This window comes from Coloeus monedula (genome assembly GCF_965178545.1).
Source record: "Coloeus monedula genome assembly, chromosome: 6".
NCBI classification, from domain to species: Eukaryota; Metazoa; Chordata; class Aves; order Passeriformes; family Corvidae; genus Coloeus; species Coloeus monedula.
Window position 1 is genome coordinate 57,007,123 of NC_138786.1, and position 21,767 is coordinate 57,028,889.

Below are 21,767 nucleotides of genomic sequence, written 5' to 3' on the forward strand. Positions count from 1 at the left end.
ACTCCTTCAGGAGAGCTGAGGAAACAGCACATTTGCCAAGACTTTAACAGATGAAAGGCATTTCCTAGAAGGAAAATGCAAGGGAAGTGGAACCAGGCAATCTGCTAATTGTTTGGACTATGGGTGGAAGATCTTCCAGAAGATTATGTTGGGGAGGCCTAGGAAAAAGCTGGGAGAGCCTCCTACCATTGTAAGATTTTCACTCGGGGGCTTAGTTGAACTTGAGCCTAGCAGCGGTCTTCCACAAGCCTGTCTCCTGCCTCCCCCAGGCAGGAACACAGGCATGCAGAATCTTCAATCGCTTATTTTGGCACAGCTCTTGGAGAGCCAGCATTCAGAGATAAAGGTCTCCAATCACACTGTATCCTCTTTAAGAGGAATGAACACTACATTTTAAGCCAGCTGTGCACTAGTGAGAAACACATGTTGAAAAAGAGAGTGGAGTTTTACATTATCATGGCCAAGTATTGGAAGAAACTAGACAACTTTAACTCTTGTTAAGGTAAATAAATAGCACACAAGCACTTCAGAAGAGATTGGTATCACACCACACCTTCCCTCTCCCCATATTTTCATTTCCTCACAGCCTCAGTACAGCAGCATCAAGGGCTGAGGCTGGCTTAAGGTTAATGTAGGAGAATTAGACAGGATTGGAACTGCACATGAGAACAACTCCTGATCTTGTGAAAGGTGTGCTTAGGCTGGAGAGCTGGGCTGGAAGTCAGAGCCAAAACTATGGCAAGAGTATCTGGGCACATCATGTTAGGGATGAGGTTAAGTTTAAACTAGCACACAAGCACAGAATCTTGATTTCAAAGCTGCTTTTTCTCTTCAGTTAGTAACAGCAACTAAAGACAATCTGGTGGATCATTTTCTCCAGGGTGTAAAGAAAGATATGAGAAGCCTGACAGCAGGGGAACAGAAAACACAACAGAGGAGGTGTGCACTGGAACCTTACCTGATGATGAATTCCCAACAACGATGGTCTCAACTTTGACTTCAGTTACTGCCAACATAACCGTGCTGTTCTGTCGCTTGGTGATGGCATTCACTATTGTATTAGCAGCATTCTGAATGAGGCTGTTATCTTGTTCATCTCGGTGTGGGACAAAGGACTACATGGAGTGACAGGGGAAAACAAGAAGTTATTGCACTCACCTAACCATGGAAATGTACTTTTTAAATCCAGCGACATCTTAATTGAGTTCACTCAGTTGAATTTGTTTGACAGTAGCTACAAACAGTTCTCTAAAACTGCTATCAACCTTTACCACAGCAACAGCATGGTTGGCTCTACCCCAACTGCAGATGCAGTGTCAGACTTGGTGGGTAGCACACCTACTTGTTAATTTAGCATACCTCAAAGGAAAGGCAGTGACTTCCAAGTTACTTAAATTGATGAGCTAAACTTAGTCATAGTTTGGAGCAGTTCAAGACATGTGGATTATCTAGATAGGAGCTTGGACTAATAACAGTCTGCTCTATTTATACCCTACACTTTGCTCCCATTGTGGCTCAGCATGCTCTTTACAGCACTAGTAGAGACAGACAGTCCAGCTTCTGCCTGGATAACCATTTACCACAAAAATCAACTCTTGCTTGAAAACTAAGCTATACACAAGCATCGCGTGATTGAGCTGTAAATGCATCTAAAGCAATTCTTCAGCTCATTAGGGCAATAGTTACTTTTATCTACTCAACTTCCACCTTCTTCCACTTCTCACTTAGTACCTTATATGTAAAGAAATCCCTGAAGCAGCCATACTCTAAATGCACAGCAGAAACCTCTCCACAAGAACAATCCAGCCACCTGTAACCCTATCTCCTTACTGAGAAGGTCAATAGCTCCAGATTTCTGACAGAACAAGTAGGCACCCGTTCACTAATTTGGGCTGAACTAGTCTTTGGAGTAATTTATCATGAGGCTGTAGTAGCTGTCTGTCATTAACAAAACCTGCAGTTTCAGCTCTCTGGCAGTGTAGGAAATTGTGAGATCACAAAATTGCTTTGCAGACAAGACTAAGCCACAGATTGCTCCACCTGCATTCAAGTGAAACAAGCTTGAACAACTTCTTCCCCAGAAAAAACTATTAAGAAAACACATTTTTATATATATATATATATACACACACACAAGTCTCATACTTACAATAGCAACTTCCACTGCATTCTCTGTGGAGTAAGATGGATCACATAATATTATCAGAGTTCTGTCCCTAGAAACAGTCCTAGTAGCTGGTAAATATCGGATTTCAGAACAGATATTTTCTGTTGTAGTGCCCTGTTAGAAGCAAAGGAGATTGCGTAATTTTAGTTCAAGTAAAAAATAGCATGTAAAAATAAGGATCTTCAGAGTTCTAGCAGTTGCTAAGAACTGATGAAGGCAGCAAGAAAGGGCAGAAAAGTGAAGAACAGTGTTTTGGAATGAAAGACAAAAAACTGAGCTTGCATTATTACGTTAGTACAGTCTGAGCCCATCTTGAAGTGTAAATAGTTCTTCAAGACTCAAGAAAATAAAATATTCAGTACAAACCCTAATTTTGCCTCACCCTTTAGACAAAGCACAATTAAATGCAACAGAGGAGTCTAGTAATAAAATTTGCAAGCTTATAATAGCAAGGAGTCATACTAGAAACCTTAATCTTGCATGCTGTGACAGAATAGATCCCTACATATAGTGCCACACTTCATTAAGAATTCCATTCTCACCTGGGGGACTTTGTCTCCATTAAAAATTAAAGTAATTCTAGCACAGTCATTGTCCAAGTACCCAGAATTAGGCAGACATTTGATATTGATAGGCAGAGGTTCAGAGGCACTGCATTCTCCCCAGTCCGTGCACGGTGGCTGAAAGCATTTCATATACTTTTCCTGGCATTCTTGACCCATGGGACACTGGTTATTTGAATTATCCCAGTATTTGTGTAACAGACAAGGCTTTTTTCCACACCACACCTAGAAATTAAAAAGAACAAAGCACTGTTGCAAGTTGCTCTTACACATCAAATCAAAATAAGCAATTCACATAGGATGGTCATGAGCTACTGCTGCCTGCAGTATATCTGTGTTTTGATACTGCTGTAGTCTTAGTAGCAGATGGAGCTGCTCTTCCACAAAATGAGGACATTTTGTGCAGACAGAAGAGTAAAAAACTGTGCAAAGATAATCCAAGAAACCACTGACTGGGCACATCTCCTTAGAAGTTTATGAATTTGTCACACATAACTGAGTTATACAGAAGTTTAAGCATTTATTTTAACCTAGTCCTCTAGGTGTCTTTAATCTAGAAAGAAGTATCCCCACAAAGATTAATTTCTTCAATATTTACACTGAGACCCCTGCCAGAGAATGCTGAATATGTTAAGAACTGATGCACACTGGTGATAAGCACAGCCACTCCAACCATGCTCCCAGAAGAAAACAGTTTGCTGGTACCCACAAATTACTGGGGTGCAGCAAGTTTCCAAATACAGCTCCATTCCAGCAGCTGGACTTGGATGATCCTTGTGGGTCCTTTCCAATTCAGGATGTTCTACAATTCCATGTAGCCTTTAAGATCCTACATAGCACTCTACAGCTATTAGTGCAGGAACTTAGAGCTTTCTCAAAGCACAATTGTCAGCAAGAAAATGCAGTTGTGCCATTACACATGGAAGAAACCAAATATCACACATGGATGAGTTGCATTTACAGCACATGTTCCATCTGCATTTAGGTCTTACTTTTCCTCAGTCACAAAACCACCAGGATCTAGTCCATAATATATACACAAAGGTTGAAATCTGTCAATTCATAAAGCTGCTGAAGGACAATACAAAAATACCCACTGAAAAAACTTCTTCCTACATGTCCTAATTTCACAAAATTAGGAGCTCTAAAACTGTGTTTGCAAAGCTTCAGCAGTGTGATTTATTTACCCTTTACTCTATGCCAGCTCACATTTCATTTTCTGCAACAAGTGGTCTAGAGAGCCTGTTCTAGCAGGTAGGGAGCAGGGCAGTAACTTATGATTATAAGACAATCCATAAGTACTTTTACAGGAAGCCACTTTTTAAAAAAAATTTTTTAAACAGAGGAAATTTAGAGGAGACAAAGACTAACTTGTGCATGAAGAACAATGAGTTTGTTCCAGCCACAGGAATTTAAGAAGATAGGCCAAAATGCCTACCTTGGTGCAGTCAATACGTCCATCCAAACAGTGGCAGCTGTTGCACTCCTGTTCCCACCGGCTGCCATGGGGAAAGGTCATTCCTTTAAGCCAGCAAGGCTTTCCAATTCCAATCACTAAGGGGGAAAAAAAAAAAAAAAAGGCACACTCAGACACTTGACCTCTTCAAGTTATAAATACTATACAAATTTAAATTAAAAATATTAGCTACTGTTCCTTATATATCAGACTACTGTACATAAACTTCATATGGGCTACATTGTGCCCTATTGTTTTCTGGGTAAAGGTTGATAGCAGATATAGGAATACCTTCTTGGCATCTAGGACCAATTCTTCCAGGGGGACAAGTGCATCGGTATCCATTTATTTCATCTATACAGGTGGCACCATATCCACACGGAGAAGACTGGCATTCATCAATATCTGGACAGAAAATAGGTAAAAATCAGTGACAAGGACACAAAATATTGTAATTAATAATTTACTGAGGTGTAATCTAACAATACCTCCTTTCTTTAAAGCAAAGGACACTGTGGCTTCAGAATTAATCTTGTAATTAAACAGTTCTGCCATTTCAGCAATAACCTGCAATAGATTTCTTGTAATTGCACCCTAATTGAAGCTCTGGTAATCAAAATAGCAGTCATATGCTGACTCATCTCACAGAGCAGAGGTGTTGGACAGCTGAAGGTGTTAATGCCTTCTCCACATTCAGCTACAGAACAAGTCCCACATCCTGTTCTGGCACTGATCTCAGACATTTAGGCTTCATACAAGAGCATGTGCTTTCATGAAGTTATCAGAGTGCAGGAGCCGAACAATGAACTTGCTCAACAATGCTCAAAAAAGTGATTTACTGCAATACAAATGACCATAAGGCAGAACAATAACAGTTTACTTTGTAACACACATTTGCTGAACATTAATAACCTTCAAATAGTGAGTAGATTAATTTAGTACACAGACACTTAGCACAAAAACCTCTTAAACCCTTTAAAGATGCAGAGGCTTAGCCACAGAAGCCAATGGAAAAAGGCACTGAAGCATGATCCATTCAGATGGACAGCAACGTGCCATTTGTTATTCTGGGGAAGTGACCAATACTGATTTATGCAACAGAAACCAACTTAATCAAGTTGTGAGCCATAAGCACCAATTGCTTCATCTTCAACCAGAACCTTTCTTTTCCAAAGCATCTTTTGAAAGGTTTCCTTCCACTGAATATAAATGCCCTTTCCAACCCCTCAAAAACTGTTTACACACCAGTTCTTGTGTCATACACAGCATCAGCTCAGTTTAAAGTACAGGAGTTTGAAAGTGAACACAATAAATGGCAGTAGTGAGACAGTTGCACATGTAGGCAATGGAAAACAACCCAATTGTTGCTTCCTTCAAAAGTGCACTAAGATGAAGTTTTAAGTAAATACACAAAATCTAAATTTCAACAGGGTTGAAGCTATACAAGTCTTCAAGCTATATAGATTTAAGATTCTTCACCCTCTGTATGCTGAAAAAGGTGACTTAACTCTGTTTCTGCATTAGCCATAAAAGGTGTTTTTGTCAGCTACTCCTTCCATCTAGACCAGTCTAAACAAGTAAAAAATGTCTGCAGCTCCATTACAAATGCACAGTATTCGTATTTGTGACATCCTAGCCTTAAGGGGAAGAGGAGCAGCCAAGGAGAATTCAATATCCCTTTCTGGGTATCTGGATCCAGACACACAATGATCTGCCATCCCTGGTTCTGTATCGAGACACCGCTAAGCTGATGCTTCCACAAGGGCTGCAGCTGCCCTCCAACCAGAGGTGCTGGTTTGTCTTCTCTATGCCAGAATGAGGATGAAGTCTCAACTTGAAAGCACATCACCATACTGATGGAGTGGAAGGACCAAGCCCAAAAGCCTTGAGGCTACAGAAGATTTGAAGTCTGATCTTCCAAAGCAGAAAGTAAAAATAAAGTATATATCCATTCAAGTCAAAATGGTAAAATTCCATTAAAAAGACAAAAACAAAACAACCCAAAAAACCAACAAAACAACAAAACTCCCCCACCAGATTGTTCCACAACACTTCAACAGAGTTTTAGGGTCTGTTTTTCTCCCTTCTTTTCAGCCTCTATCCTTCAGAATAATTGCAGTGTAACAAGTTTGTTTTCTAGCTTTGGAAGACCTTTATCATACTTCTGTTATTCACGTGCCAGCACTACACTCACAATGTTTTTGTTTCCATTTGCAATGTCTCAGGGGATTTTGGTTTCTAATGTTCAGTAAAACACATACAGATATGTCATCTTTACCAACAAGATGTTTATCAACAGAAATATTTAAAACTTAAGCTTCTATGAAGCCAGCACCACAGAAATGTCAGAATTATCCAAGAAAAGCCAGCAATGAAGTCTTTAAGCATGATTTAAAAGCCAGCTCACTTCAGTGCCATTCAATGAAATAAGTAACGGACCACAACATGCCATTATTTACAAGGTATCAGTACCTAGCTAACAGGCAGCTTCTGCTTCATTATTTGGAATTCAGCTGAGCTAATGTAAAAAGGGACAGCAGGTGTTCTTTCCAATTTGTGCAGTGGCACACCCATCCAGGTCTCTACTCATGCAGGTACTTACTAATTCTGCAGTCAGGACCAGCAAAGCCAGGGGCGCATTCACATCGGAACCAGTTCACCCCATCAACACAGATCCCTCCGTTGTAACTGTAAACAAAACAGTCTCGTTAACAAGCCTACATTGTTTCATTGGTCAATTAAAGCTTTGGTAATTAAAGCTTCTGCTGCTCTTCAGGGGGACCATTTATTCCTATCAATAGAGAAAGTGTAATGATAGATAAATATCATTATTGCTTAGCAAGTCCGAGATTAAAACAGCAACATCCTACAGGTGCATGAGGAAGTGCATTCACAGAACTCAGAGGTGGAACAGCACTTTCAAGTGAAGACAAAGAAAGCCCAAGTTTTTCCAAATTTGGTTCTTTTTTTAATACATGAAGCACGGATTATGGCATCAGAGTGGACAACTGAGAAAGATAAGGTAGATTGTTTCATCCACACAGTTTTTTCCCCTTCAACCATAAATATCAATCTCTATATTTAAAATATTCCCATTTTATCTTCCAAAATTCAGGGGGTTTTTTAAAACGCATTTATACATAGTAATTGGTCCAACAGGACATTTTTATACTATTTAAAATTATTTACTGTAAACAAACAGGTTTTGATTTCTCATTTTTTTATCCTATCCAATTACAAATACTTCAAATGTCATCATATGTGATTCACTTCATATCACTGTAATTTACTAATCAGTTCCACCATGGAGACTACACTAAAATACTTTTACTTGTTTATATGTGAATCAACTCAGGATTGTTCCCTAATCTTTGTCGTTGTCAAGGAATAGATAAGGCATAGCAAAAAAAATGGTTATAAGATATTTTACAGAGGCTGGCTTCAATTATTTTAGAGTAAAAATAGTTCTAATCTGTAATGTAAATCCATATTACTGTGCTCATTTTTATTTTCACAATAGGTACAGGACTGGAGTTCGTGCACTTACCATGGATGAGGGTTGCAGTCATTGGTGTCTAGAAAAAAGAATATAGACTAGTGTAAATAGGGGCACAATTTATTTTCTAAAAGACAGCACTATAGTTCAGAAGACAATATATTTGATAAGAAAAATATACAGAACTGAATGTTTTCTTCCACACTTGCAAAGGAAGTTCAATTATCATTTATATCAACAGTAGGCAGAGTAAAAACAAAACTCAAATTTAAGAGTTTCCCTCCCACTACCAATGTTACACCTGGGGGGGGAGGGGGGAATCCAAGTTTCAGGCTTTACTCCACCTAACCAATTCATTGTCTTGGTATGTCAAAGTAGTTAACTGCTATCCTCAGAGAAAATGGCTTATACTCCACTGCCTGCCTTTCCAGATACTTTTCATTATTAAAATTATTATTTCTGTGAGTATTTTTTCTGCTCTGCACACATTTCCAAAAATTGTATTTTTATAGAAAGCTGAGAGTCTTATTTTGGCAAAGACTGGATGCAAAAAGCAGCACGACAAACCCTTCATTCATTACTCGAGCATCATCTTCTTTACCTACCTCCCACTCTGAATGATTCAGCTATTTTGGCACATGAACCCCATAAACTTGCTTTGTCTCAGTTAACAGCTCTCTGCCAGACACTCCCAATATCCCAGGGGGATGCAGGGGAAGAAAGGAGAAAAGCCTTACTCTGTGTGCATGTGCGTCCTTCCCATCCTTCTTTGCAGATGCACGAGAAGGAGTCTCCACTGCCAACACATGTTCCACCATTCATGCAAGGGTTTAGAATACAGCTGCTGTTTTTAGCTTTGAAAACAGAAAAAGTCTCTATTAGCCCAGAAGGCAAAGAGTACCCTATCATCTGGATGTGTCAATATCACAATCCTACACAGTATTTAAGCCAACAGTTAAAAACTTAAAAAGAGGTCAAAAACCTCCTAAAATACATCACATGACAGTCTCTCACCTACCTTCACCATCATCCCAATTCAGTCATTTAACCAAACCATGACATTTTATTAACAAAGAATTACCTCCTTTCTGCCCCATCTGTGTAAGCATTCTTCAAGTACTGCTAAATTATTATTTTGGCATTGAGTTACCCAGGCCATGAGGTGTTCTTTACAATAAAATATTAGTATTAAAATCTCAGTTTTTGATTAAAAGCTGCAATTGCATCTAAAAAGTAAAAAAAAACTGTACTAGCTTATCTTCATTCGACTTCTGATCAAAATGGAAGTTTCATTTTCAGAAAGATACACCACAGATACTACACTCAGTCTCCAAAGAAAAAAAAACACAAATGGTTCCCCTACAGCAGGCAGTAACTCTGCAAATGCCCCAGGAAGAACCACTTCATTTCATTGTTCCCGGGCATTCCTGTTCATACTCCTCATGATCTCAAATCTTATGGCTCTGCAAGCCAAACAGGGGATTAAGTTCCCAGGAAAACCTTTACACAGGGCCTCTAAACACTAATAGAGAAGTCAAGACACAAGTCCAAGTTTTCTAAAACTGCTTAGGAGAGAAGCTATGGAAAAGACCATATAAGCAGCCAGAGGAGAATAGCTTCCTAAAAATCAGTATCATGTCAGGTGAGTGGAAGAAATTACTTGTATTTCAGTCACCACCCAACTGGAACAGCTTTGAACCAGCCAGCCAGAACAGTGTGCCTGTTTACTGAACAGCTGATTATTTAAACACTTCTCTCTTCTTCTGGCTTCATCTGTAGACAATTTAAAAAGCTTACCAGTGTTGCAAGTACTTCCTATCCACTCTGGAGGACACGAGCAGCGGAATGTGTCTCCATCATCATAGCATGTTCCACCATTACTGCAAGTGTTTGCATCACACTGGTATTCACCTGCACACCACAACAAAGCACTTTTCATTGCCATTGGTCTGGCTGAATGTTAGAAACAGGGACTTTTTAATCACAAATTAAAGAGGCTTCGTATTTAAATGCACCAGTATCAGAGACACATTGTTCCATTTTCTGTATTACAATAAACAATCCAAAGAATGTACTCTAAGGACATGTCTCATGAAACTGTTTTGCTACATGAAGGGATGCATTTTTTAAATGCTCCATTTTGTGACTGGGAAACTGGAAGGGGTAATGAAAGAGCACCTATTTTTTCACTGCAATTGTTTTATTTTAAATTTCAGGAACTCCAGTACCACAAGAAGAGAATAAATCTTTGGGTAATCTAAAGATCAAAGCAAGGAACACTTACGTGAATGACAAGTTTTGCCTTTCCAGTCATTCTTACATTCACAATAGAAGTCATTTACCAAATCAATGCATCGGCCACCGTTGTGACATGGGTTAGGAGAACAGTCATTGAAATCTAAAAAAAAACCCAGTTATTCAGATTAGATGATCTATCACAGCCAAGGCCAGGAGAAAACAGAAAATATTTCTTTAAAAAGAAAATAAATTTTGTACTATTTAGGAAGACAGCAGTCCTAATTATTATGAGGTTATCTTTATACATGCATGGAAAATACTCTGATTTAATACAGAACAACATGAGTTATGACTTTCTGACAGCTTAGAAGGACCATACAGTGTGGCTTCTCAGTAGAGCACCAAAGTTGCTTTGTTTTTACAAACAGCTGTATTCTGAACTTCAGAAAGAGCTTTCTAGTAGGGACCACAATGTCCTGAAAAGGAGCCCCAACCCAGGACACCAACAAGAGACAGTTAAGGCTCCCTTCTTCTGTTCTATGTTTCAAAGCACAGAGTTACAGCCATCAGAGGTGGCTTAATCACATATATGCATATAAACATACTTTCACAAACATGGATTTTAGAGAAAGCTCCTTTCACTTGAAACAAACATTTTAATGGGTGGAACGTAAGTATTCCAGAACAAACTTCATCCAGACCACACAAAAGCTCTTTTGACAGCAATAGCTGCCAAAAACTGCTCAGTCTGTATTTCACATCTTAATTGATGCACGTCCTGTAACAAGTCTCAGCAAGTCCTTGCCATCATGTTGTAGAAGAGGCTTCATTCATACCAGAAAAAGAAACTACTGCAGTTTCCTCTGAGGTGTCTTAACCATGAACAGGTCTAGTTCACTTCTTGGCCAACACTTTTGCCTATCCCCAGGACAAAAAGTTCTCTTCTCCTGAAATAAATGCTGAACTATACCAGAGAATCAGATTCTGCTCTTATTAAAGGCACTGAGGCTTTTAGAGCAGCTACCTGAAGTTATTTCTGAAAATACTTCTGCAAACAAGACTTAATTATAGAACAAAGAAACTAACCCATTAAGTACATACCAACCATCTGTTACAACAAATGTGCATCATTTGGCCCTGCAACACTGAGCAGTACTCACTTGTATCACACAGTTCTCCTTCCCAGCCACTTGAACAGAAACATCTAAATGAATCAACTTCATCGATACATGTCCCACCATTCTTGCAAGGTTTCCCAAGACAATCATTGATATCTGCAACAGAAAGTCAACAATTACTGCTCAAGGTTCTTTTCACCCACTCAGAAGAGTGCTCTACACTTGTGTCTCTAGGAAAAGCAGCACAAAGTTATTACTGCATTTGTACATGCAAAAGAAAAGCTCAAACATCTGTTTTCAAGCCTGGTGGGGCTTCTGGCTGTATTGTCGCTCATGTAGCAAGTCAAACCAGAGCACTAAGTTAACCCAGCAAAAATATCCAGGGGTTTAAAACAACACAGACCAGCAATACATATTCTGGTCCCTTTTTTACCATTCTCATGTTGGAGAAATCCATGACTCAAGACTGTACATAAAGGTGGTGGGTACAGACACATTTACATCGAAGTTGGATTAAAACCAGTATTCTTTCACAGAGGAAGTGTAAACCACTACAAAGACTGCTACCAGAAGAAACAATTTCAAGCAGTACATCTGAAACAGTGCTTTATGCAACTTTACTGAAATCTGAATGTTTTATTTTATGTTACAAAGCTTTGTAACATTAACTTTAAAATAAATGTAGAGCAAAAAGAATAATCTTTTACATGCTCCTACTTACTTTCATGACAGTATGTTCCAGTAAAACCTCTGTCACAGGCACAAGTGAAATTCCCTCCTGGCTGACTAATACACCGTCCATGAGGCCCACAAACATTGGATGAAATGAAACGGATTCCTTCTTGGGTAGCATTAGTGAAGACTTCTATTGTACAGCTGTCTATTACTAAAAAAAGAAGGGTAGTCTTTAGACTAATGATCTGTATCACCAACCAGATTTTAGTTCTAAAAGAAGTTTTAGAAAAATTAAAACCAATCACAACTTCATGTTAGCTGTACGTCACCATCTAGCTCTTCATAAAAATAAGGAGCATTTCCTCTCAGTGCCTCACTATTTTATGAGGTCCAAGAGAATATAATAAAAACATGTCTGCATTACCCTATTCCCCAAAATGCCTTAATTTTTTTTTTTTTAATGCACCACCATCGAGACAGATTTATGAACAACAGCAGGTACCTTTACAAGAATTGTTCTTGCAGTGGTCCTTGAGATGAGAACAATTTTTTCCATCGTAGTCATCAGGGCAGGCACAATAATAATCTCCTCCCAGATCATAACATTTAGCCCCATTCTGGCAAGGGTTAGGTTCACAGAAATCAATATCCATCTGTAAGAGAGACCACAGTTAGCAGCAGCTGCTTCATTTCCCAGGAGTAAGCAGCATTATCTGCTTTGCCAAAGATGCAGATGAAGCCAATGTACAAGGAACCTCAAGTTTTAAGAAGGTTTATGAATCATAAATATTGCATTCCATCCTGCAAGACAGAGAAACTTCAGCTTACTTTAGTCTACCCTAATACAAAGCATTTCTGACACTGCTAAAAAATACTCCTCTGCAGGAGGCTGAATAAGCACATTTACAGTAACTCAGTAAATAATTACTTAAGCCATTAGGAGATGTCTTACTGCAAACTTCTCTGGATCATTATAAGTTACTTCTCTGTCCTTCACACCCACATACCAAGTGCTACAAGGCAAGTTAAATACCAGTTCACTTGTCAGCTTTGTGTCTGCAAGATACTCAAAATGCACAGAACCTGAACAAAATCCCATCCCCTAGAGCAAATTCTCTTCCCATCTCAATTAGCACATAGAATTTATTATAAAACCACACAGCTTGGAAGGGACCTCTAGAGGTCAGCTACTCCCCACCTCCTGCTCGAAGTAGGTCTAGTTAGACCCAGCTGCTCAGGGCCTTATTTTCACAAATACCATCACCACACCAATTTACACAGATACATGAGATGCATTTTGAACTCTGACCATCTGATCCAGAGAGCAAAATTCAAAGCTTGCCTTCATAATATATAACCTTTAACACAGACATTGTTGCGGCAAAACAATTCTGCTGCTTTCTGCTTTAGACTGACACAAGATCACTGATTCGTGATGCCCTAAATTGGTCTCAAAATCCACAAAGCAGCCTCAAAAGGGATATTTTTACATCACAGTATCTTTCCTCCAAATTGTTATTCTTAAGGATTGCTTTTCTTCCCTCAAGTCAGTTTTTCCTTCTTCACATCTCTCTTGGGAGAAAGATAATTTTATGTCTGTAAAGTTGAAAGCTAAGTCCAATAGTGGTTTTGATCCCTATTTTTAGCAGTTCAGTAGCTAAACAGGAGAAAAATGCAAAGCTAGCCAAAGGAGAAGGAACACAAATGGTGTTAAATACTTAATTCAGAGGAGCACATACAATTCCAGCTGCAACAGAAAAATTTTCAGCAAACCATTTTGTGCTCTCATACAGAACATTCAAAGCAAGCTATAAAAGAATAGCTATGGTCTGAGAAAGATTCTCAGATCTCCTCTATCAGATGTCTCCATTTGTTTCCTTCCATTAGTGTAAATTTCCCCTTCCCAATGCAAGTTCAGTAGCTGGTACTTTAGCATCTGGAATCAATGGTAGATATTTCCTGCAACACACGAGGCAAGCAGCCAACTCTCCCCTATTATTCAAGCATATTTTAGCACATTTGCTAAAACTTTAATTACACAGTATTGTATAAATCAGCCCAGAGTAGAGCACTGAAGTTATGATCCTTATGCAGGAACAGTTCATGAGCTATTAGGTGCTGCACCAGTTTTATTAAACTGGTTGGTATCTGCAGACCTTTTAAATTTTGAATAAAATGAGTGCACTGCTTCTTTAATGATGCAAATGACATAGAATGAACTTACTTCAGTCTTTAAGAGACATCACTCTAATATCCTCCACAAAAAAATTCTGGAGCAAATCCAACAACATTCTAGTCTAATGCCTCCAGCTGATAGTAAGCATAAGATTCAGATGGATTTGACCATCAGCAAAAGCCAGAAAGTGAATACTTAATGCAAAATAATTTCACACTGAAAAGCCTAATGTCCTCCCTAAAAAGAGGAATATCTTCATTTCCATTAAGGACTTTAGGAATTCTCACTAAGACTTCAATATTTCAGAACTGAATCCTTAAGCACTAGAACTACATGTTCCTAAAATGATCTCAAACAAAGTTCTGAGAGCCAATACTTGCCTATCTGCCTGCCTTTAGCAATTATGCTAATTATCACCATTATATATAATATAAATAACTGATACATAATTATTATACTCCTACCAAGAGCAGTAGGATTACTTGAAGGGTAATTCAATTATGTACCTCAGAGTTACTAGGATGAAAACCTAAAGCACTCTAGTGTAAGGAAAGGACACAGGTCCTGAAAATTACAAAGGGAAACATTTCAAGCTTAAGGAATATTTGCAGCCTTAAAACACTTAGGAAGGCCAACACCTATGTGCAACAACTTGCAGTTTATCAGGCTGCAAATTCAAGCTTTACAGCTACTATGACAGCACTGCACAACAAATTTGCTTATTCAGAGTATCAGGTAACAGCTACGATAGGCAGCAATGCTCCAGCCTTGGGTTACTCCCATTTAAACCCAGAGATATATTTCTTTCAAGAATTCAATCCATGCCAAGCATTGCAGTAATGTCTGTGCTGCCCTCACCTCGCAGAAGACTCCCGAGAATCCCTGGGAACACAGGCAAGTGAATCCATTCACCAGGTCTTTGCACCGGCCCCCGTTCTGGCAGGGATTGCTTTCACACTCGTTGGTTTCTATCTCACAGTTTTTTCCTGTGAAACCACGAGGGCATAAGCAGTGGTAACCATTCACTTCATCCTTCAAGAGCAGGGAAAAGAAGCAGAAGTAGAAGCATTTGTTTATTGATGGAACTTGCACACAAAAATTCAAGTTGTTTGGTGTTCTGGATTTGCGAACAGCAGTAGCACCACAAAATTTTATTTTGTGAAATGGGTGCAAGAGTCTGCACGTGCAGCATTGCATTTCTAACATTTGAACTCAATTAACCAAACTGTAATTGCAAACTACAGAACTCATAACCAGTCAGAGAAAGACTAATTTTGAACATGGAATGTAATGAACAAGAGTTACCTTACAAGTCCCTCCATGCTGGCACTGTCCATGACAGTCATTTATATCTATGGATAAAATATGCAAAGCATTAGAATTTATACTGGAAGACTAAGCTGTAAAGTATAGGTTTAGCATAAAAATGAAGAAAAGTGATTTTCAAAAAGGTTTTTTTCTAGATGTTTCAATGGAAAGGACGGCTTCTTGATGCCTTAAGAGATCTCTATTTTTAAAAAATATCTAATAGAAAATTACATTCTGTATTTCTGCTACAGTGTACTAAAAGTGAGGTATCAATAGCAGTTAATTTAACATCGAACATTTTAAAGTATTTTAAATTGAATCAGTATATATCATTCAAACATGTAAGAGTCAAGAGATTTATTAGTTAAGTGTATATCTAAGCTCACTTTAATACCAATTACCTTTTAAAATAAATTTTCAAACTGTATTTTCAATTTATATTGCTAGAAGTTAGAAAAATCCTGACAACAGGTATTTTTTTATTTTAAAAGTACGTATACCATCACTCATCATTTTTTTTTTTTTTTTTTAAGAACAAAGCATCCTACTGTCAACATACATACTAAAGAAATACTAACTGATATGACAATTTACTCCTGTCCATCCTGGAATGCAGTCACAGTAATATCCACCAATGAGATTTTTGCAAGAGTAAGCATTAACACAGGGTTTCCCCTCACACTCATTAGCATCTGTGAAAGAAGAGAAAATAAAGAATAGAATAAAGAACAAACCCAGAAACAGATTACCACAGCACCAAGCAAAGCATCCATGCAATTCAAGCATCAGAAGCTCATATTATACACTGGTAGGGCACTAAAACCATTTACATACCACAGGACTTGAATGCACACTTGCCTACAGTAGCACATGCACATTATCTTACTCTTCTCTTTGCCAAAACTCAAAAAGGCAATTTGTTAGTCAGGGCAAACCCCTTCCCTGGCCTCCACAAGCTTAGTCACTGTTCTGCCACCATGGAGAAGGAGCTACCATCACCAACGCTGCATTTTGCAACAGAAAAGTTATGGGGCATTCTAAAGGAACTGTTACAAGTTAGCTGAAGTTGGGGCTTAAATAGTTACAGATCCATTTGAAACTTCTGGCTTTAAGATCTGCTAAAGAGGATCTAAGATACTAATAACACACACATTACCATGTTTTCTTCAATAAACACCATGCCAGCCACACAGAGTTATTCACTGTTTAGGAATAACCTCCAGTGGTCTCCAAAGCTTTAGAATTACTTACCAAGCTGGCAAGTTGCTCCAATCCACTGTTGTGGACAAATACACTCAAATGCATTGACACCATCAATGCAGGTCCCTCCTTGAGCACAGGGGTTCGAGGCACACTCATCAATATCTGCAAAGTCAAAAGGGGCCTTCCATTACATGGCCTAAGGCTTGGCTTAACAGGTTCTGCTTCAAAGTTAGTTTGAGATGAAGGGGGAGAATGTTCAAACAAACAAGCTTAGGAACAGACTAATGTTTCTAACCTAATTTTTACTTAGGCTTTTCTCACCTCCTTGAGAGAGAGAGATCTGCAAACAGCAAAGAAGAATCAGCTAAGCTACCTATGATTTGCATGTTCATTGAAAGTTATATTCCTAGATTCATGACACAAATTTAGCCAGTTTTGGTTTTGTGGTTGGTAATTTTCAGGGTTTTTTGGTTGGGTTTTTTTTTTTTTTTTTTTTTTGAGGACAGTTGCTGTTTAAAAACAGGTAAGCCACCTGTGCTCCAAATCACAGGCAACATGTAAACTAATTATAGTCCCACAATATATTTCAACCACGTCTCTGTCCTCTGAATCAGGCACTTAAGCATTTAAGTGCGCAAATCTACACTTCTACTACTAAAGAAGGGGAGAACCTTTGACCTTCACATTTATATTTCTCAAAATGAAACCATTCTGTATTTTGCTTTAGAGTGGCTAAGGAGTGAGGAATTGTCAAACAAGCTTTTGGATATGGTCCAGCTATGCTTTTGATAACTTTCTGATAACAGATCTCAACTGCATCGAGTCAATACTGTGGGCTGCACAGAACCCTCCTCTTTTCACTCTGCCAATGCTCAGCTGTTAAAAGACAGGGAAAGTGAAAAACTACCACCAAATTCCAAACACACAGAGCGTGATATCACCAAGAAAGCCTCATCAACCCTTCCAACCCAACAGGTCAGTCACCAGCCAAAGCATACCCACCAATAGCACATGTTGGTCCACTCCACCCCGATGGGCAGTGACACTTGAAGCCTGACGAAATCTCATGACAAATTCCACCATTAGCACAGGGATTAGATACACAAGCATGCTCAGCTGGGGAGAAAGAAGGAAAGAAATTCCTGCTAAATACTCTTCCAGTACCAATTAAGGAGAACTTACACTTAAAAGTTGCATTGGCTAAAAGTAACCAAGAAAATTGCAGTGGAGGGATGCCAGCACAGAAGTTTGGAGCCTTCCTCTCCCCCTTGCAGAGAGTTAAGATTCCCAGTAAGAAACTGAAGCAGGATTTTACTGAAGATGTACCAGCCTTCCTACCTAATGACTAGAAAGCCTAAGCACAGACAGGTCACTATTTCAATATCCCAGGAACCAGCAAAATTCCCCATTAACACTCTGCTTCCAGCCATGCACTTCCAGAGTACTCCAGCACTTCTTTTAAATTCAGTGAGACAAAACAGATATGCTGTAAGCAAGGGTCTGAACATTTGTAGCAGTTTTAAGTATCAAAGGTCTGTTTAGCTTCACTCTAACACCGTTCCTTGGAAACGGCAGGGAACAGAGGTGCTTCCAGGCAGGGCTGCTCGTTGTCACTCCATGTAGGGCTGTAACACTGCAGAGGCTGCACAAAGCAACCATCAGGTTGAGGAGGGACAACCTTTTTGAAACTTCTTTTTGGTAACTTCCCCTCTCAGAAGCCAAGGAAGCTTTTAATACCACTACCTAAAGCAGCTCACATACCATCCTACTGTTAAAAATCACTGCAGATCTCAGCAAGTATAATGGCTCCTTTTTTCACTGCCTCCTCACCTGAAAAGCCAAGCTACTCCCCCACAGCTTTCAGGGCAAGTTATGACAAGATTTCATGCATTTTAGCCTAAACTTTACATCACATTCTACCAGCTGAAGCAAAATTCAAGTTTTGATGGTATCTTTAATACCACATAGCACTTTATGAGGTTCAAAGATCTACATCCTGATTAACTCTGAAAACCTTCTGCTGATAATAGTTTAGTGAATTTAAGGCCAAGCACTGAGGTGGAAAAAAAGCAAGGGTTCTTTCCACCTAAACTTTTAGCTATCAAGGAACAGCAAAATTCATCATGAGAAGACTAAATATCATATTTTAAAAGAAGGATTTAACAACCCATCATGACAAAGAACCAGAACACCCAACTGAACACTACATGTGAAAAAATAGAATCAAAAGTTTCAATTCTTCTCCAAACATCAAATCTTTAAAGCAAAATATGAAAGAACTAGAAAATGCACACTTGCGCATTTGCCTCCAAAGTGAGAATAATCAAGAAAAGTCACCAAAGACCAAAATCATCCCCAGAACATGAACATTTTGGTCTTTGTGTAATACATATACAGATAGAAAAAAGCAACGTGCTATCTTCATACTGTGGTTGAGATAGGAAGCAGTTTTTCAAGAGACAGATCTGTTAGACTCAAGTGAAAGCCATACTTCATCACAAATGTGGTTTAAATGCTCTCCTCCATTTAGCCAACAGGCACAAGGAAGACACTTTCTGTTCAGCCTGTTTAAGGTGACTCTGTAAGAGGGTTTGAGCACATTTCCATAGTAGTTAACCTTTCATTATTAATCCAAATGTATCAGAAGTCCCATATTAGAAGATTACGTTTCAGTTGATTAAAAAGGATAGTCAACACATTCAGACAACTAAAAAATTGGGCCAAAGCCCCACATCAGAGTAGAAACTGAAGAGTTCATCACCTCCACCTTTCTTAGTCCCCAGCTTGGAAAAGAAGCATGTTTGCCAGCAAGCCAGAAGACAAGAAAATGGGCAGCAGGGAGACAGGCAACAGGGAAAGCCACATGTGTAACCCATTTCATGAGACTACAGCCCAACTGCATGTTTGGATTAAGGAAGAGAAGCCAAATATTCTCAGTCTTATCTAAAGGGAAACTGGTGCAGAATTTCTGTTGTCTTTAGTGATTTTTTGAACAGCCAGGCTAAGGCACTAGACAGGAGAGATGGAGCATATCCTGACTGAAATGTAGAAGTGCCTAAACCAGCTGCAGATCTGCAAAGAGAGATGCAATATCCCAAAGTACCGATCTCGCAGTTCTTTCCCGAGTAGCCGTCGGGGCAGGCACAGCGATACTCATCGGGCTCGGTGTTCATGCAGGTGCCGCCGTTCAGGCAGGGGTGGTGATTCCCACAGTAATTCAGATCTGCACAGAGAAAAGGGTCAGTCAGCAGGGAACAGATCTCACCATTTAAATCCCTAGTCAGACACACAGATGCCTTTCTGGCTTGAACATCCTTCACCCACATCATCCCCATATTCCAATGGCTAGCCTGTGATCTGGTAACTATCCACAGAACAGGGAAGAATGAACAAGAGACAGCTGCAGGAGTTAGAAGAGTCAGGACAATTCCAAGCCTTTTGTCTTGAACTTCCTATACTTCTGATGCCTAGGCACCATCTGCCACACAAGAATTAAGGCACAGAAACACTCGGGTAGTTGCACACTAGCAGAAAAAAAGAGGGTTAATGAGTTATCAGTTAATCATGCAACTTAACTTATTTTTCCTGTACATTAATGTTAAGTACCTTTGTTACAGAGCAGGCCACCCCAGTTGGTTTCACAATTACACTGCCATGGTTCATTACAGCTCCCATGAGCACAGCCTGGGTAGCGGACACACTCATCACAGAACTGTCCTTGCCAACCATAATGACACCTAAGATGTAAGTTCACATGTTAAAAGTTAGCAACATGATGCTTCATGATCAGCATTACATGTATTTACAACACTACACTTACCATTCTCAAGAACAAGGTCAACTGTTCAATGTGCAACAGATAACAAAACTTTATTTATCCTGTTTAGAAGGGACACAACTAGTCCTGTTGAAGATCCTTACAGGAACTGATCCTGCTCAAATGTGTTACACACCATGGCAACAAACACCACCAAGCACTACACGTTATGAGAACTAGACATGAATTAGTTGTTCTTTCACAAGAAGTCCCATCTTCACATAATCATCTCACACTAGGACAAAAATTGTGATTGATACAAGAAAGCTGAAATTGATTTTCAGAAGGAGACTGCTGGCTTACTGCATCAAGCACTATAGTGTTTTTCTGTGAAGAGAGATTTCAAAAGAATAGCCAATTTGCTCTAGAGTGCTACAGCCTCAAAAGACCAGGGCAGCCACAGAAGCAGCAGTCTTGACAAATTTCTCAAGAAAACCTTTTTTCACAGATTTATTCCCTTATACCCTCAGTGTTCTCTACTTACACTATGGAAAAAGTACTCTTTGGAGAAAGGAGGAGCAAGAACAGAAACAAAAGCCATTAACAATTCACTTGTTTCGGAGTTGAATTTTTTCCCCAAGATTTCTTCTGAGACCAGTATCTTTATGTTAATCTGTAACAGAACTCTTCTAAAGAAGCAACTGTTTATGCTACAGAAAAGTATTAAAATTTGAACTTATGGGGGGGGAGGATAGGCTAATGATTTAACATATATTTGTATTTCACACATATTTTAAGTACCAACAAATAGTAAGCTTGTTTTTTTGGGCCAACAAAAGAAATGTTCTGCCTGTTAAGAGAGTTATTTCTTATACAGAATTCAAGAGACATACTAGCAACGAAAAGATGCATAAAATCACACTGAATGGGAGTTGGGCCCACATACAACAGTGCAGCCCTATTGCCTAGAGGAAGAAAAAACATTAGAAATCAAACTACTTTTTTTTAGATTAAACACTACCATTCTATTACCCACATGATTTGAATAGTATAAAAGAACAGAAAATAAATTTAGTCTTGGGGGGGGCAGGGGGGCAGTGAGAGAAGACAAGGAAGAGAAGTATAAATGAGGAGTCTTGGTTCCTTGTGAATCAACCCTCTTCCACTGTTTCAGTAAGCTGGATCAATCGCCAGAGGAACAGAACAAGCTGTGCTGGCAGCACAGCATTTAAATTCTTACTATTTACATTGGCAGAAGGAATCTAGAGGCAGATCTCTGCAAGACCATTCTTTTCATATGAAATTCTAGAACTACTTTGAGCTCATGTCCCAGTACCTGCTCCTGCCCTGAAAAGCTCCCAGTTGCAGATCTGCAAGGAGAGCCTCAGGTGAGTACCCAAGCCCAGAGGCCTCGACTGCTCCTCTGAGCTGGGCTGGCGGAAGCCTGGAGAACACTCATATTTTGGAAGCCTCTTTCTTTGGCTGCAGCAGCAGCAAGAGGAAACAAATACTGCTCCTGCTAAATTTGATCTCTTCCTTCCTCCTCAAGCACAAATCCTCCTCAAGAAAAATCTTTTCAGAGGATGATAATAAACAATAAAAAAAGCATT

The 21,767-nt window shown here is 39.2% G+C and overlaps 1 protein-coding gene across 1 annotated transcript in view; it reads right to left on the minus strand.

Annotated features, from left to right (window-relative positions):
- Positions 1-21,767, minus strand: part of JAG2 (jagged canonical Notch ligand 2) — a gene marked incomplete at its 5' end in the record, with an annotated part of 70,004 nt that overhangs the window by 4,233 nt on the left and 44,004 nt on the right. Inside the window, 20 exons of the mRNA XM_082284177.1 lie at positions 959-1,115; positions 2,150-2,281; positions 2,710-2,955; positions 4,169-4,284; positions 4,478-4,591; positions 6,789-6,874; positions 7,734-7,761; positions 8,420-8,536; positions 9,480-9,593; positions 9,967-10,080; positions 11,081-11,194; positions 11,760-11,924; positions 12,216-12,366; positions 14,748-14,921; positions 15,195-15,241; positions 15,776-15,889; positions 16,449-16,562; positions 17,403-17,516; positions 19,504-19,623; positions 20,007-20,137. Of these exons, the coding sequence (XP_082140303.1) occupies positions 959-1,115; positions 2,150-2,281; positions 2,710-2,955; positions 4,169-4,284; positions 4,478-4,591; positions 6,789-6,874; positions 7,734-7,761; positions 8,420-8,536; positions 9,480-9,593; positions 9,967-10,080; positions 11,081-11,194; positions 11,760-11,924; positions 12,216-12,366; positions 14,748-14,921; positions 15,195-15,241; positions 15,776-15,889; positions 16,449-16,562; positions 17,403-17,516; positions 19,504-19,623; positions 20,007-20,137 (2,468 nt within the window). The remainder of the gene's footprint in view (positions 1-958; positions 1,116-2,149; positions 2,282-2,709; positions 2,956-4,168; positions 4,285-4,477; positions 4,592-6,788; positions 6,875-7,733; positions 7,762-8,419; positions 8,537-9,479; positions 9,594-9,966; positions 10,081-11,080; positions 11,195-11,759; positions 11,925-12,215; positions 12,367-14,747; positions 14,922-15,194; positions 15,242-15,775; positions 15,890-16,448; positions 16,563-17,402; positions 17,517-19,503; positions 19,624-20,006; positions 20,138-21,767) is intronic.